The sequence below is a fragment of the Lepisosteus oculatus genome, chromosome 3, assembly GCF_040954835.1.
Source record: "Lepisosteus oculatus isolate fLepOcu1 chromosome 3, fLepOcu1.hap2, whole genome shotgun sequence".
Taxonomy (NCBI): domain Eukaryota; kingdom Metazoa; phylum Chordata; class Actinopteri; order Semionotiformes; family Lepisosteidae; genus Lepisosteus; species Lepisosteus oculatus.
This window is the reverse complement of record NC_090698.1, coordinates 74,524,340-74,541,430: the sequence shown is the minus strand read 5'-3', so window position 1 is coordinate 74,541,430 and position 17,091 is coordinate 74,524,340. Positions and strand designations below refer to the sequence as shown.

At 47.6% G+C, this 17,091-nt stretch overlaps 1 protein-coding gene across 4 annotated transcripts; it reads left to right on the top strand.

Moving 5' to 3' along the window:
* The first annotated feature begins 1,464 nt into the window (after positions 1–1,464).
* On the top strand, positions 1,465–15,416 carry cd8b (cd8 beta). Of its 4 annotated transcripts, none has more exons than XM_069187538.1 (6): positions 1,465–1,547; positions 6,999–7,349; positions 9,715–9,807; positions 11,304–11,396; positions 13,090–13,126; positions 14,383–15,416. In XM_069187538.1, exons 1-6 carry the CDS (start codon positions 1,502–1,504, stop codon positions 14,399–14,401), a joined length of 639 nt encoding a protein of 212 aa, XP_069043639.1. In that variant the 5' UTR covers positions 1,465–1,501; the 3' UTR covers positions 14,402–15,416. The 4 variants fall into 4 exon arrangements, with proteins under 4 accessions (XP_069043639.1, XP_069043640.1, XP_069043641.1 ...); XM_069187539.1 differs by having other exon boundaries at positions 13,090–13,143; positions 14,383–14,453; XM_069187540.1 differs by lacking the exon at positions 11,304–11,396.
* Positions 15,417–17,091: the final 1,675 nt, after the last annotated feature.

The window sequence follows — 17,091 nt, the reverse complement described above, 5'->3', positions numbered from 1 at the left end:
ACATTTTTTACCGTTGGGCTCCTGGTGTTATTTCGGCGTGAATGTTAGTCGTTATTTTTCACAAAACAAAAATCGGTTGCATGGTTTTCCAGTCTACTTGTTTATTTTTATACCTATATGCAACTGATTGGTGTCCGTAAATAACGGTAATTTATATGTAATTTTATGTAATTTTTACATCATAGTTTTTATCTTTTGTTCTGTAGCATGGTGTGGTCGTTTTAGTGCCTGTAACATAAATAACGGATTTAACTTTCTTAAAGAATGGCGCACGGCAATTTCATCATCTAATTCACGAAAATGTTCAAAAGACCAGTAATATCTCAAGAGCTGGCGACTGGGCTTTTTTACGTTTCTATTAGTTCAGTAACAGCTGCAGATTCTCTGTGTTTTGTTTTCAAATAGTCAGGCTTTCGACATATTTTCTAGAGCGCCACTTTTTCAGATTTGTGGAACTTAGCTCTGAGGTTTCGCGAATTGTCCGTTGCTACCTATAAGTATAAAATATTATCAAAGAACGTTATTCCAAGTCCTAGTTATAGGAAATAAAGAAGCGAGTTCTACTGTAGTGCCTCATACTGAGAAAATGAATTCCTTCAATCTCATTTCAAAGGCATACTGCAAGAGCTGCGCTGTAATTAGTGTTGTAATTATAAATAACACAACTGTTAAGTATGAGGACAATGCACAACACCACGGCTCAGGTCTCTGTACTGCATGACAATAAACATCACAAAATGTGTTTGAGATGCGTGATGGTGGTTTGTAGAGCGATGTGTATGCGTAGCCTGCGGGCCGCAGGAGCGGTGAAGTTTTACAGACAGCGTGCTGCTGGTGCGACTGCCTCGGGCGACACTCCCTGCAGCTGCTGTGGGACCTGCGGGTCTGGCAGCCCATCTGTGGAGCTCACCTGCGCGCTTGGGGGCTGAGGGGGGGCACAGGGGCTGCCAGAGCAACACAGTGCAAACTTGCGCAACACAGAACAGGAGCGACGCAGACTGCTTCACGCAACTCGGCGCCACTGCTGACAAAAACCACTTCTCGCTTGGTCCTCATTCCGCCTGTGCTGATTCTGTTGCACAGAGAAAACAGTCAGGTCATGTTTACCCATCGGGAATGGAGAGAGCTCGGATTAGGACGACAGGAGAAGGATGACCACAATGTAAAATCAGACGGAAGTCCCTGGTCCCTTGAACAATTAGCTGAAAAGGAAATCACACACTTACCCAAAAGGGGCAACGCAGAGGTTTCAATAAGCGTTTCCCTCTTTTCCCTAACTCCACCGGGCGCTTGTGGGCTCGATCACACTGTCGTGCCAAGGGGGGAGACGCCCCGAGCTGCGCTGGGCGAGCAGAGCGGCCCGGCTCTGGCTTCTGATTGGCTGCCACACGGGGTGCTGATTGGTGATGTCACACGGGGGTATAGAGGCGAGCCGAGCGCAGCGCCGGTATTTGCACCGCGCCGAGCCGAGCCGAGCGCAGCGCGCACAGGCGGAGACGAGATGGAGTACCTGGGCGTCCTGTGTCTCGCGTGCTTTTGGACAGCAGGTAGGGGGACACTGCTGTCCGCTCGTCTCCAGGTGTCGCTGAGTCTCGGGTATTTCGGGAGTGACCACAGCATTCACCCCTGAGTCTAAAATACGAACCATGAGGATATTATTAATTTAGGCTGGGAAAAAAAACTTTTTAGAAATGTAATAATTCAGGTACATTTGTTCGGTGTTGTTTTGCTGTGCAGTCAGTTGCGACAGTACACTAGTTCGTGTTTGCTCTCCGGTCGGAAAGCTGCTGAGGAGCGACAGACAACAGCCGAAGGCCTGAGACTGTCAGACGTTTCGGAAAGTTTCAGAGGCTGTTGTGGAACTAATTAAACAATTCAGGCATTCATACTGTTTAATGATGTGCTGTTAAACGTACATATTAGGAATATTACATTTAAAAATCTCAAGCTCGTTAGTGCTAATGCTGCTGTCGTTTTTGAAACTTTTCATAATCATTACCGCTTAATGTCAGTGATCATCAAAGCCTGATTGCTATAAAGAAACATTGTATTTAAGTGTCGAACCAGGAAAGTACAAGAAAAACAACACTTACATTTTCAGTTTCAGTCTGAAGAAGTAAAAAGCAGGATGAAGAAAATCTATTTCTGAAATGTAATCCTTATCACAGTCGTGACGTATTTAAAAATGGTATGTCTGTAAAATGTAGATACACATTTTGCCGTGTATTATTTTCTTTAAGAAGGTAATGTCACAGCAAATTAAAGCAATGAATCTATTACTGTCGAAGCCCAGTCCTGCACTTGTGTGTATCGACTCCTCTCCGACCAGAGGCCGATCAGTGCCTTACTCGGCTTCAGGGACACCAGTGCGCCCTGTAGCCTGTTCGTAGTAGTTAGTATCTCAAACCTGGGCTTTCATAGCTTAATTATCATCAATCATTATCAATCATGGACTGGGACCCACTGTGGGCCCATATGAACTGAGATATATAAAAGTCATAGTCTGTGTGAAAAAAAAACACTTATTTTCTGCCCTGTTCCGGACTCACAAGTGTTAGGACACAGTTACAGTTAAAGTACAAACTTAGATTCTGAGGTTCTTTTAAGCTCTAGTTTCCTTCTCTCACCTGATTCGAGCTTGAGGAAGGTGACCTCCAGGGCTGTGTGAGATATATACCTGAGCTGCTGAGCCCTGCCATCCGGCTGCAGTCAGACTCCCAGTCCGAAAGGAGCGATTCCAGTCACGGACGATGATAAAAAACTCACAAGGGCTCAGAGGGCAGAAGCTAAGATCGTCTCACCTCACAGACTATTTTTTCCCAACTCTGCACATTTTAGACATAAAAGAGAATTTCACCGCCCTGTCGCTCGCCTGCAGCCAGCAGGGAGATTCTGAAGTGTGATTCTGAAACGGGTCGGAGAAAATACAGCTCCAGCAGCTGAGCAGAGACTCGTCTGCTCTCGTCCGAAAACACTCTGTGTCCCTGCGACACCTGCTGCCCTGAAAATCATTCCAGAGCTCTGTGAAAGACTGGCTGTTGAACATCAGTGCGTCCTGCCCATCAGGCCTGTAGTTTGTAGCTAATTGATCCCAGAATCTCATCCCGCCGTTTCTTGAAATAAACCAGGGTATCTGCTTCAGCAGCGTGGTTGGGCTGCCTGTTCCACGCTCCCACAACTCTTTGTGTAAGGGAGTGACTCCTGTTCTCAGTTTTAAATTTGTTCCCATGGCCTCAGCCGAAGCCTGGACTGGAGGGCTGGGAAGAGGACATCGCAGAGTTCTTGGGGCTCCTGCGGCCCCCCTTCTCTCTTGAAGTGTGTCCCCTAAAACCGGGCGAGACTGCTCAGCGCTGCCCGTTCGCGAGTTTCCCAAGGCAGCCAATAAGCAAAAGTTTAGATTGTAAAAAAAACAATTTCAATGATAACATTGATAACAACTTTAACTTCCTAGAAACTATTTTCTGTTAAAAAGGAAATCGACTTGTGTGCAGGTGTTCTCGTCCCTCCTGACTGACCCAGGCCTCCGATAGGTCTGTCTGCTCGGAATCGGGCCGAATGTGAGCAGGCTACATCCCTCTTGCCATCGACTAACTGTCAGTTTTCGGTGCCGTTCCGTGGCAGGCAGTACCTGAACCGGACAGACCCGAACCGGACAGCTCGCTTGAAGATAAACCCGTTCCTGCTGCTGTCGCGCGCTCTGGACTGACCCCACGTGCCGCCCCCCATGTCCGTGGGCGCGCACAGAGACTGTAGGCAGGTCCACCCAGTCCTCACTACTTTCACCACTTCCACACTGCTTACACACAGTAAGACAGGCGCGGCAGCGCCACTGAGACACCCTGAACCTCGTGTCGTCTTCATGTGACGTTCTGCTGTCTCAGTATCTGTTGGGATCGTTAGTTATGCTGTTGCTCGTTTGTCATATTTACTTGCAAGCGTTACTGAAAATCTGAATTCCAGGCTGCCGTTTCCCAATTGCTAGAGTCGGTTCACTTTAAGATAGATTATGTGTTCAAAAGTGCATGTGTCACTGGATGTTATTAATCCACTACTGTATATTAATATTAGGTATCTATAAATATTTATTTAAAAGGCGTTTCTCGCAATACTCAAGTACTCGTAGAAGTTTGAAATTACCTGTTAAGAAATGTCACGATGTCAACAAAAGTCTCTAAATAATAACATCAGTGTGTTAATAATCAAGTTGAATCATTCCGTCTACGTTATTTAAAATATCTGCCAAATGGTGATGACAATACCATTAATATTTAATTTTAATGTTTCAAATAAATAATAGAAACAATATTATAACTGAAACAACTCGTGAACTGAAATAAATAATTGAAACGGTAACTGTAATACCATGACTGTTATTTAAAAGACATAATAAGGATTCAAAAAGGACTGCAGATCACTGCCCAGCGCTGGACAGATGTGACAGATGGTCTTGCTGGACAGATTTGACCGCCCGCTCATCGGAGAGCCACAGGCGGGATGACGGACATTATCCTGTAATATCATACAGCGTCCTCTCTGTAGTGAGCATCTTTCAGTTTGATATAGCGCGACACAACTTTCTGATTTGTTCTAATCTTCAAACGATACTAAAGCCACCACTGATTAGAATAAGTATAATATTAATAACAATAATAATAAAGATTATTAATATTATTATTAATAAAATTATTAATATTAATATTAATATTAATAATCATCTGAATCTTTTGCTCAGGAGGAGGATTTCTAAAAAGATCTACTGACCTATTAGATGACAAATGAGTGCATCTATAGGTGTAATAACGTCCTGATATTGTAGTGGTCATTTATTGTGCTTTTAAAAGCATCTTTACACAAAAGGAATCTGCTCCTATTATTCGCGACCTCTCGCGTGTGGGTGAACACACTCCTCTCAGTCCTGCCTGACCCTGGTGTTCAGGCCCTCAGGGCTGTGACAGGCAGCCCAGGGAAACATGAGCCGGGGCACAGGGGCAAACAGCTGGAGATCAGGGCGAACTGAGAGCAGGAGGCAGGAGTGTGAATGGGCTGCCCAGCCGATACCCTGGTTTCCTTCGAGAAGCTGCTGGGGGAGAGCCTCAGATCAATCAGCTACAAGCCACCACTCAGGCCTGATGAGCAGGTTTCAAGACAGAAGGACGTCCGCAGGAGCCCCAAGAACTCTGCGCTGTCCTCTTCCCAGCCCTCCAGTCCAGGTTTCGGCTGAGGGCGAACGAATTTAAAACTGAGAACAAGAGTCACTCCCTTACACAAAGAGTTGTGGGAGCCCGGAACAGGCAGTCCAACCACGCTGCTGAAGCAGATACCCTGGTTAATTATGAGACACGGCTGGGTGAAATCCTGGGTCATCCTGAGAGATCATCGTCCGTGACTGGCCAGTGTCCTCTCGTGTGAAAAACCCTGGAATTGCTCTTTTCGGACTGGGAGACCCTCTGTCCTGCCTGTTTTCCTCCCAAACGCCGTGTGCCGCCTCTATGTGTCCCGTGTGATCTTTCTGGGCCGTCTCTGTAACTCGTGTAGCGGCCCATGGTTTACAACACGCGGGTGTCTTGTTTTGTGAATCGATGCCTTTTGTGTTTGGGCCTCCAGTGTTTTCTGTTGCTTCTGTTTGTTAGGAGGATCAAGTTCTCCATCTTATGCAGCTATACGGATCTTAATGCCAGTCTGATCACTGCTCTTGCATATCTCTGGGCAGCGTGATCAGTGCCTTTCATATTGCTGAGGGATGTGATCAGTGCTCTAACACCTAGCTGAGCAGTGGTGTCAGTACCCTTACATTTTCACTGGGCAATGTGAACAATGCGAATATATCTTCACAGCACTTTTTAGGTGAATACTGAAGCGTACCCCCGGCTTGATCCCGTGCAGCGTGTCTGTCTATGGGTGACCGGAGATGAGGAGAAAGGGAATATCTTCTATTCTCCAGGCAGCAGCAGGCACCGAACCTTCTCTCCAGGGTTTTATATTTTAAGTGTGGAACCCAGTGACTTTTCACATTCATTTGTAATTAGGAGTCTGCGCACACTTAATTAGTGTGATTTGTGACCGATGTCCTGTCCAGCTTGAACAGTTTTATAAGCTCCAGCTCTGCTACAACCATCTCCAGGATAAACAACTTTCCAATAATGGATACTGAGCTGCTAGACAATACCAGGCAAATTCATGTTCGCCTCCTGTCTTGAGGTTTATTGAAATAATTCTCTTGTTATATTATAACACCTTGAAACAACTCACCTGTTTAAAATGACAATTGTAACTTGTGAATGTTATAAGCCAATTTTGAAGGTATCTAGACTCTTGGGTGCAACGTGGTTGGGCAGTGGTCAGCATTGCTTCTTTGCTGCTCTGGGCACGGAGTTCTATTCCTGGGGTACTGTCTGTGTGGAGTTTGTATGTTCTTCCCGTGTTTGTGTGGGTTTCTTCCAGGAGCTCCGGGTTCCTCCCACAGTCCAAAGACGAGCTGGTGTGTTACTTGGCTCCTAGGATATTTGGCCCTGGTGTGACTGTGTGCGAGTCTGTGTTTGTGTGTGCCCTGTGATGGATGTGCATCACACAAACAACTCACAAAACTCTCAAAACTCACTAGTTCCTTCAATCCCTTGTCAGTTGTCCCTTTTGTGGACAGCACACAGGAAGATTCTGCCCTTTTCACAGACAACAGACATCCCCAGACTGAGCCAGACCTCCTCTGCTTCCCGCTCGTCACACAGTCACCTGACTGATTGTCTTCCATCCTAATGGTCATGTGACTGAGAGCAGCGGGTCATTGCCCCCCCCACAGGATTCTGGGGAATGTAGTTCCAACTGGGCTGCGCTCTCAAAGTAGTGAATTGATCCTAGGATCTCATCCAGCTGTTTCGTGAAAGAAACCACTGTGGCTGGGTAGATAGTTCCACACTCCAACAACCCTTTGTGTAAAGAAGTAACGCACTGTCGCCTTGATCCTCCACAGCTCATACTGTTCCTTGTCTTTCTCTCCACAGCGGCAGGCAAGATGATCAAGGCGTCTGACATTTACTATGTGAACCTATACGCCACCGCGTCTATAACCTGTGAGTGGGGGGAGAAAAGTCCCTCGGGCGTGTTCTGGTACCGGCAGACAGAAGAGGGATTCCAGTTCCTGTTTCACTACAGCGTGACGGATAAATACATCTACGGAATTGATGCCCCCAGTGAGCAGGAGCGGTTTAAAGGCAGCAAGAGGGACAGTATCAAGACCATCTTCATCCTGAAGATCCTCCGCGTGCAGGAGAAGGACGCCGGGATTTACTACTGCGGCGTCCTCAACAGAACCGAGCTCACGCTGAGTGACGGCGCCGAGCTCCGGCCGGGAGGTGGGTACGGTACCGAGGCGGCCCGGTCCGGCCGCGGGGGTTAGGGTTAGGGTTAGGGTCACAGCGGGCTCCTGTAGGCACGCCCCCCTCAATTCTGAGCCCCCTCGTGAAGCGCGGACGGGCACCCGACTGCGTCCACTGCGAAACCCGTTTATTGCTGAAATTGAGCCGTGAAATAATCCCGCAGTGCAGACAGAAACACCGGTCCACGTGGTGAGACGCCCGAGCGCGGAGCTGTGTAAAGTTCATTCGCGCTGGGAAGGGAGGGAAGAAACAGACAGTCCATGTGCTGAGGCCCCTTGTGAAGAAGGCTGCAGAGAGCGCGCCTGAAACAGCTCGACGTGTAGAACGTCTCTCATTTCTGCTTTTCAGCGCGGATTAACCCGTATTTGCAGGATTGTCTCTGGCAGGCGCCCAGAAGATATTGCTCCGGTGAAAGAGGAGGCAAACACCACACAGTGTGCATTAAACATAACAGTGTTTCTTTCTAATGTTTTGGTCAACATGCCTGTCTCTGAGCTTGTTGTCAGTGGCTCAGCTGAGTTTAATTTCTGACCCACTGGCTACAGATTACTACAGCTCCCAGGCTGAAGAGGAGTTTGTCAGGAGGAAAGGGATGGTTCTGCCTTCTAGCCTACAGAAATCCAAACTCGGGTGCAGAGTTAGTGATCTTTGACGGGGAGGTGATCTTTTTTAATATGGGCCTGTGTCTACAGTACAGCTCATTGCAGACAAACGCAAACACTGTACCACATGTAGGTAGGAGGATTGTGGGCAGCATAACTGCAAATGTGTGGTTAAAGCCATCAGCTGCCGAATCTCTCATTTTCTGCATTTTTGCAGTAGATTTGAAGGTTTCGTTTGGATTTGCCGAGGGGCAGGAGAGTGGGGTGGTGGTGAGGGTGGCTTTGTTTGAGCCCTTTGGTCCTGGGAGGGTCTCTCCAGGAGCTCCTGGGTTAACTGGTGTCTCTAAGCTGTCCGTGTGCGAGTGAGGCCTTGTTCCCAGTGCCTCTGGTATCAGCTCTGGGTTGCTGTGACCCTGTGATTGCACACACACAGGACTGTACAGAGCCCACACAGACCCGCACCACTGCTCACTGATCTGTCTCACTCTCCTTCCCCGGCGACAGGAGAGACACGGCTCAGCCCAGGCCTTTTCAACACTCAGGGTCAGAGGCCTGAAACCACCAGCACTAGCACTGCATCGGCTTGCACAGAGAATTTCTCAGTCTCACCGTTTGAATCAACTGAACTGTTTGAGAGTTTAATTCGTGGCAGATGAATTAGAAGGTGCAGAAAGATGTCAGTCAGCACACTTAGAATGAGGATTCAGTCTAAGAAAAAGAAGATTTTAATCAGCTGTGTGTAGAGAAAGAGTGACATTTCACTGGAAAATGAAGATGTGATTTTCAATCAAAGATCTGTTTTAGTGGGTTCTGTAAACAGACCTGGGAACACTATTATTTAAATGCACTATTAAAATGTATCTCAACTGTGTTGTTTTCCAGGCATAATCAGAATATTTGACTTTTAATGAATCAGATACATATGTATGTAGAAGTACATATGTGTATGTTTTCACTACTCTTCTCCAATGTACCATTTGAACCACTGGAAGAGCTGACAGTGGGTGGTCTCACCTGGGCTGGTGGAGAGTTTTGGCCCATTGGTGGTGATGAAATGTGAAACAGGGCTTGTTTGAAAGCAGCCTACAGTGTTTTTTGTCTCTTTTCATTAAGAGGAAACTGCGGAGGTCTGTTGTGGTCTCTTGAGCTGAAGACTTCCGCAGAGAAGAGCTGGATTCAGAAACTCAGACAGGCCCTTATCTACAAGGTTTTAGCAAGCAGTAGGGTCATGAAAACGCTTTCTCAGATCTTGTTCTAGCATCTTGGTGCTTTGATTCACATGCCACTGCAGTCTGAAATATTCTGTTTAATCTGCAACCCACCCACAGCACTCCCAGGCCTGCAGGGACCATGCAGAGGATGAGAGAGAGTAAGGCAGGGGTGTCTAGTCCTGGTCTTGTAACCAGGGCGAGACCGTTTGTGTGGAGGATTCCTATTAGCAGCGGATGTGACAGGTCTCAGAGCCCTAGTCCAGTCAATTCAGGGGTCTCCTGTCTTCTCCGAGGACTGGCTGGGACAGTGCCGAGACACTGTCAACTTGAAGGACTGGCTGGGAGACTCTAACACTGCTGAGACACTGTCAGCTCCGAGGACTGGCTGGGAGACTCTAACACTCCTGAGACACTGTCAGCTCCGAGGACTGGCTGGGAAGTTGCTGCTGCTGCAGGTGTGTGGCGAGATGGTGTCCGGGTGTCTGATTGTGTCCTAACTGGCTCCTGCTCCCTCTCTGTGTTTTCCAGAGACGCCGCCCACACTTCCACCCCCCACCACGACCCCCCGGAAGCCCACGCCTTTCCGCTGCCCCAGCAGGAGGAGACCCAAGCCTCAGCCTGGTACACAGCCGCCCTCCGCTGGCAGGGTTTTCACCTCTCCTGTCTCCTGTCTCCTGTCCCCTCTCTCCCTTCCGGCCCCGAGACGCCCGCTGCTCCTCTCTGGAAGGAAGGCACAGGGTGCCCACACTCAGCACCACAGTTACAGGCTCTGAAGGGGAAAACAGCCCAGTTAATAACAGCTACTGGAGGAAAATACTTCAGCTAACTGTGTAATGGCCATGAATCACCAGGGCTCGTTAAGATAGAGATGGCTTTTTATTTCCCACCTCCAGTCTGAGACGTGGGACCCTTGAGAATAAAGGAGAGTCTGGTCAGTAACCGTTAGTTTGGACAGCTAGCGCTCAGTACCTGATCCACATCGCCTGCGGCCACAAAGACCTCAGGAAATGCACCAGACATTTCTCGGATATATACTATTATATATTATATGAATATTTAATTATTAATAATTAGGAATTTGCATGTCACAGGGACATGGTAAAATGCCTCCGTACCGAGAATTTCATCCTGTAGGTTTCCGTAACTTTAGAAAGTTTTTCTTCATTTTGAAAGCTATATTTTTAAGTCACTTCACTGAATGGAAAAGGTCATTGCGGATTTCACTAGAATTTCTGAAAATCAGAATTTCCTTAATTATGATCATGTAAATTGATCACCACGTTCTCACCGGGAGGAGAATTTAATGTCCAGTTATATTGTCTGAAGTCAAAAAGTTCTGTTTTTCTTTCTGCCCTTCTGTTCCAAGCTGATGGACTTGTGCTTGCTCCTGCTCCGCGCTCCGGCTCCTGAGCTCTTTCTGTCTCTGGACTGGACTCTAGGCGCTGCTTGCTAATACTGGACCAGCATTACTTTCTGTGTTGGTGCCCATCCACCAGACGGGCTGCAATATCCGTTTTCCAGCTTCATTCCGATGTTCCCATTCCTGGTATTCCTGGTGTTCCTGTGTTCTGTGTTCATCAGAACCAAACTAGCTCAGACACTAGTCAGGTGGCACTGTGGTTAAGGATCTGTGCCTGTGGCTGGAAGGTTGCCGGTTCAAATCCCGCGGCCCGCAGAGGAATCCTACTCTGTTGGCCCCCTGAGCAAGGCCCTTCACCCCAACTGCTCCAGGGGTGCTGTACAATGTCTGACCCGCAGCTTCTCTCCCTGTCTGTGTCTCATGGAGAGCAAGCTGGGGAATGCAAAAAGATGAATTCCTAATGAAAGAAATTGTATAGGGCTAATAAAGCAACATTATTATCATTATTAAGTAATGTCATTATTCAAAGCCAAGTAAATATGTACTCATATTAATAGATATATTTACTAATATTGTCATTAAATATTATCTGTGGATCATAGTAGTTTTTAGTACGTGGTTGTAAATGGTGAGTATTTGTGATAACATCAGCGAGCGATACTTGCTGCTCCGTGTCGACACTAGGGATCATGTAATTATTGTTGCCGTTGTCGCAATGAAGCCGGGAAGCGCACTCTGACCGCCCGTCTCTCCGCAGGCTGGGGCTGCGGGCCCCTGGTGCTGTGGCCGCTGGCCGGAGGGCTCTCGGCGCTGGCCGTGGCGTGGGTCTGCACCCTCTACTACTTCAGCCGTGAGTAGACGCTGGGGATCCGGGAAAGCGGCCCGGTTCCGGGTGCCGGTGTTGAAATTCGAGCCGTTTCATCGGGTCCGAGCCCGCCGTAGGTTCAGCCCCGGGTGGCTTCACGACTGGCCCGCAGTCTTCCCGGCTTTCGATGCACGGCGCTGATTCACGCGGATATCGCAGCTCCGCCGTGGGCTTTGCGTTCATACTAAATCCTTTTTACACGCGGAGCTGCGAACTCACAAGTTTGAAGTGATCTAAAAAATCTGAAGGCAGCATTTGTCAGCTGTTTTTGTCAGAAAACTGCATTTTTTTAGACAACGGGCTGTAGTTTCAAAGTGTAATATTAAAAAAATATGAAAGAAATAATCGACAACACTTTATCGATAACTTGCTAAAATACACCTACACCCGATTTTCACATTCCGATTTGTGGTGCGAAAAGCAAATGTTTCTAGCAACAGTTCTTAACTCACGATGGACGGGAGATTACGAAATGTGTTGAAAATTTAAAGAGTGGACTCTTCGGTTTTATGTTGCCAAATCGTTGGAGTGAGCAGCGTGTTTTTTCTCCCTCTATTAAAACAACCCTAACGAGGAATCGCTCGGCGCGCACAGTCTAGTTGAACACCTAGAAGGAAATAATCTCGCCTTTTAACAAAAGACACGAGCCCAGGCGTTTCCCAGATTTTCCTTCAGTTCCGTCCCGTGTCTGGATCTTTTCTGCCACCTCACTGGGGTGGGACCCCGGCTCCTCCCTTTCTGGGTCCCCAGACAAGTCAGGGTTTGAGAGGAAACTCGGGGTCCTGGGTCCCTGTTCAATGTCCCTAACAGCTGAGGTCAGGCAGAAACAGCTCCCAAATTCCCCGTTCTTTCTTCCCCGCGTGTCATTATTAAAATACGACAAGTGGATCGTTCTAAATCAATACTGGGCACCATCAAACGGGTTACCTTCGAAGGAGTGTGCTTATGATAAATTAATAACAAGAAACGATTTCCGAAGACGTATCATCGCGTCTCCTAATTCTACTCCTTGTAAAACTCAACGGTGTCGATCCGAAATAAAGTACAGCGGCAGCTCAGACCCAGCGGGCTGTCGGAACCAGAGCCGGTCCTCAGCGGGACAGCGCTGTTCCTGGTGTCAGTGCCGGCGCCGCCCTGTCACCTGCGAAATCACCCCGAGCCCCAGGCGAAATGCACCTGCAGGGGTTTTCAGTTGGACTCGAAAGTTCTGGTAATAGTCTGGTTCCGGTTCCAACCGTGTGTTTTACTCTTGAAACGTGACTATTAGATATTAGCAGGTCACTTCGATGTGGAAACCATACAAGCTTTTAAAAGAAGTAAATTCAGGTATTTTATATATTTTTTTATGTTGTTGCTTAGGAATGTTCGCTCATGTCATGGTTTTCGTGTGTATTTAAACCGCCGTTCTGATCCTTTCAGTGTAAGAAGTTCTGAGCGCAGAAGCATGCTCACTTGTATTGAAAGCTTGTGAGGGATCAATATTTCAGCTGTACTGTACCTCCTGCCTTGAACGGCTCACGCCGCGGTCTGTTGTGCACACGTGTGTGTTTGCCACTTCCTCTCCATGTGTGCGTGCTGAAAGAAAGTGCGTGCAGCAATGTTCTTCTGAAAGCGCCGTGTGCACCGAGAGCTTCACCTGCCGCTGCTGCGAGCTACAATGACCGCTCCTCTGTTGCAGGACTGCCCAAGAAGTGTCGTCACAGATTCACGAAGAGGTAACGTGTTCCTTTGGGTGAGAACAAAGGCAATAATTATGCTCGACCAGATGAATTTCAAGTGGCAATTATGTGTCTAGCTGCATGTGGGTTGTTGCACTGAGTGGATGTCAGGGGATCTGCTGTTGTGCAGCCTGGCCAGGTGTCCTAATGGAAGGGGTCCATTTACATGACTCCTGACCACTCCGACTTGCACGGTGTTGATACGGACCACACTGACCACTGACCAGGTAATGGCCATCCTCAAGACCTGCCAGTGGACTCCCTACAGACTCTGGTCCCTCTGTCCTCGACAAGGCTGTGTGGCTCTGAGCCCATATGTCCACACGCAGTGCCCTTTCAGACATGCTCAGGAGACTGTTCACCCTCTGCCTGAATGCGTAAGACAGTTACAGTTACAGGAGGACTCGAGTTTCTTGCAAAGATGCTGCACCAGATATACAGTAATTGCAGATCAGTCTACCTGCAACTTGTGATCGTGCTCTAAATTCACACCTGCCAAGCCCAGCACCAGCAGAACTCAGTGACTGGAGCTCGTCTTCCCTGCACCAGGCTCAGACCCGCAAGGGCTGACTGTGAGAAACACAGGTGTTGTATGTTAGGGCAGTAGCACAGGTTTGACAATGCTGTGGCAGCAGCATGGAGGAGTGGTCAGGGCTTTGAAAACAGGAGGGGGGGTTCAGGGTTCCAGTCCTGGGTGGGACACAGCTCTTGCCCTCCTGCACAATAACCTTCACTCACAGCAAAATACACCCCTGTGCTAACAGATCTCCAGGTGATTGTTGTCAATGAGAACTTGTTTATATCTGGTGAAGATATACTGTACCACCAACCTGTGACAGTTCATGCATCCTCTTAGGCAGTTTTGCTGTGTCTTGAGATCTTTTAAACTTGAAAATGGCATTTTTAAGGAGTGATCGATGTTACTATGACATTCCAGCAGATCCCCTGTGCGTTAGGTGATTCGTAGCTTTAATTTTCACTCGTGTGATGGAAATGTTGCTTGATTCTGTCCATCAAAAGCCAGTCCCTCTGACGGCTTGTGGTTTCTTTAGGAAAAGCTGTGCTGATTTGTGTCTAAAAAGGCACTGTTCTGGACTTTCAAAGTTCTGTACCTGAAAATATAGTATATGTGCACTTAAAAACAGACTATTGGTGTTGCTTTTGGGATGTCCGCACTTGACAGATTTTGGTGCTGTTTTGCAAATACGGCGACCAGTCCTGACTGCTGAGCCTTTCACTGTGTCTTCCATCAGGACACGGGAGCTGAGATGAACTGAGGCTGCTGCAGCACGAGGTGCACAGAAGGCAAGTGGGGCTCTCTCCTGAGTTAGGGAGATGGGCATGTCCGCCTGCCATGTCCAGCAGTGTCCCGCAGTGTCCCGCAGTGTCCTGCGGTGTCCTGCAATCTCCCACAGTGTCCTCGAACACGGTCTCACAATTCATTGATGGACCTAAGAACTAACTCTGACGCTGTTCACCTGGATAGTCAGAGAGAAGGATAGCCAGACGTTGAGGTGGTCTTTTCACATGATGATTGTCTCTTGTGCATCTTTTCTTCTTCAGGTCTCCTCTGTCACGAGGTCTTCTCTAGAGCAGACTGTCCAAGGCGTTCAGCTCACCAGGATGTTTTCTGCTGTGCAGCACAGGCTTGAGCAGTTTGTCCAGGCATTTACACGCAAACCAGAAGCCAGAGTCAATCCAGAGTCAATCCAGAGTCAATCCAGAGTCAATCCCTGAATTATTCTGTAAAGAGAGCTGCACTGTCTGTGTAAATAAGAATCTGTTTCAATCACTGTGTGAATAGAGCCTGAAGACTGCACACAACCCAAACTGAACAGAACACTGAACACACAACACAAACTGAACACAACACTGAAAACAGAACAGAGAACACCCAACACAAACTGAACACAATACAGAACACAATGTAAACTGAATACAACATAGAACATGAATACAGAACACAAACTGAACACAAGACTGAACACTCACAGGTTCCTTGATGGCTGCAGTCCCACTGTCTGAGGCGCTAGCTTTGCAATTACTGCTCTGCAAAACACAACCTTCTGTTTTTCAAATGTATGGCCACTGTGCTGACTGTGTCATCGGCTTTATTGTACAAATGTAAATAGGATAAAAGTGTATCCAGATTTACTGTGTCCACGGTATTGTCATTACATTCAGTTATTTCTTATTTTGAATTTTTATGTGCTGCGAGAATATAGTTTTCTTCATTTGTGAGAGAATTGAATAATTACAGATTTTCACGTCATGTTATAATTGTTATGACATCAATAAAATTTAAATTTTGAAAGTGTTTTGAGATTTGTATTCATATTTGAGATTACTATTATTATTGTTGTTTTTATTATTATTACTGGTAGGTCTTATGCTCTGATGATCAGGCAAGTCTCTGTCTGTCTGTCACTTGAGACAGAGCCCCCAGCGTTGTTGATCGTGTCTCTTCTCAGAACCTGTGGGTTCATCACCCCTGGAAAGCTGGTGGTTTACAGAAGTGCTGATCAAGAAAAGGAGCATTTTTTACCATCAGCAATTGAAACAGAGCAAGTTTAACCAGAGTGCTATGAGAGCCAGTGTGGCAGTGTCACTGAGGACAGCAGGAGGGGTCGTCCTGCCCAGTGGCGTCCCCCCGCAGTCACGGAGGAGTTCAAGTGAAACCTGGCTGAAGACGCTGCAGTAAGTGGAAAGTGAAATGTAGAGAAACAGCAAAGCAAAGTTCAGAATGGACAGCTGAGGAGAGGGTAAGGATCGGCTCTCTGCTATCTGTAATCAGCACTGCTGGATGAGTGCGAGCTGCACTAATGATATGGGCTCCTGCTGTGAAAAAGACCATCGCCTCTGTAGAATCCTGGGCCATTGGGTTCTGACCCACTGTGGATCTGCTGCAGTTCTGTGTTCTCTCAGGAGCAGAGTGGTGTGGGTTCTGACCCACTGTGAATCTGCTGCAGTTCTGTGTTCTCTCAGGAGCAGAGTGGTGTGGGTTCTGACCCACTGTGAATCTGCTGCAGTTCTGTGTTCTCTCAGGAGCAGAGTGGTGTGGGTTCTGACACACTGTTGATCTGTTGCACTCTGTCAGGTTCTCAGATCTCAGATATATGACCTTTTCGCTCTTCAAGATTAGGTCTCGGATTCAGCTGGCAGACCTGAGGGGGTTTTCGTGTTTCATGACAATAACAGGAACAGGAACTCCCCTTCTGTCAGTCCCAGGAGTCCCAAAAACAATTAGGGTTCCAATCTGATCATTAATACCAGACTCACAGAAGCTTGTGCTTTTAAAAGTCACCACTGGTGTACAACAGACTTCAGCAGACTTATATTTGTGCCAGAGCATTGCGATTCTGAATCATCACATTCTGCAGCTTGGTACCTTGTGTGCTGTACGGTGTCTGAAGCTTTCTCCTGGCTTCTTGACAGAATTAAACATCGGCTCTGGTCTGACAGTCTGTTTCTGTGGGAAGTGTATTTATTGTTCACAGCATGAAACAACAGAAAACCAGAATATAAAAACATGGTGGAAGAATCCGTTGCCTCATGAACTTGAGAGTTTATTTCTTTCTTTCTGGAGCAGTGGACTTGCATGTGTTTCTCTGCAATAGGATTATTTAGCTGAATCTTTGACAGTTTCCAGCCCTGTGTCGGAAAGACAGGGATATTGTTCTCTCATGTGGCCAATCGCCCCAGTTCAGAGTTCAGTGCACTCTGCTCTACAAGCCAGCGCCTGGTCTTCCTTCCACCAGTGGCTGTGCGCTGTGCGCTGTGCGCTGTGCTCTGTGCTCTGTGCGCTGTGCTCTGAGCAGTGCCAGCTCGTGTGTTGGGATCGGTGGTAATCCCCTGAGGGAACCACCTCTCGCTGGTCCCGCCGATCCCACAGTCCGACTCACCTCACTGCCTGTCCCGTGGACACTCTGAGTGGGACAGGGGTGTCTCCAGAGAGAGAGAAC

What these genes read in the sequence shown, in the direction of transcription:
- cd8b (XM_069187538.1), top strand. Translation starts at nt 1,502, where the DNA reads ATGGAGTACCTGGGCGTCCTGTGTCTCGCGTGCTTTTGGACAGCAG. An exon ending in CGCGTGCTTTTGGACAGCAG is followed by an intron (nt 1,548 to 6,998) that starts GTAGGGGGACAC and finishes TTCTCTCCACAG; the next exon opens with CGGCAGGCAAGATGATCAAG. An exon ending in CGCCGAGCTCCGGCCGGGAG is followed by an intron (nt 7,350 to 9,714) that starts GTGGGTACGGTA and finishes TGTGTTTTCCAG; the next exon opens with AGACGCCGCCCACACTTCCA.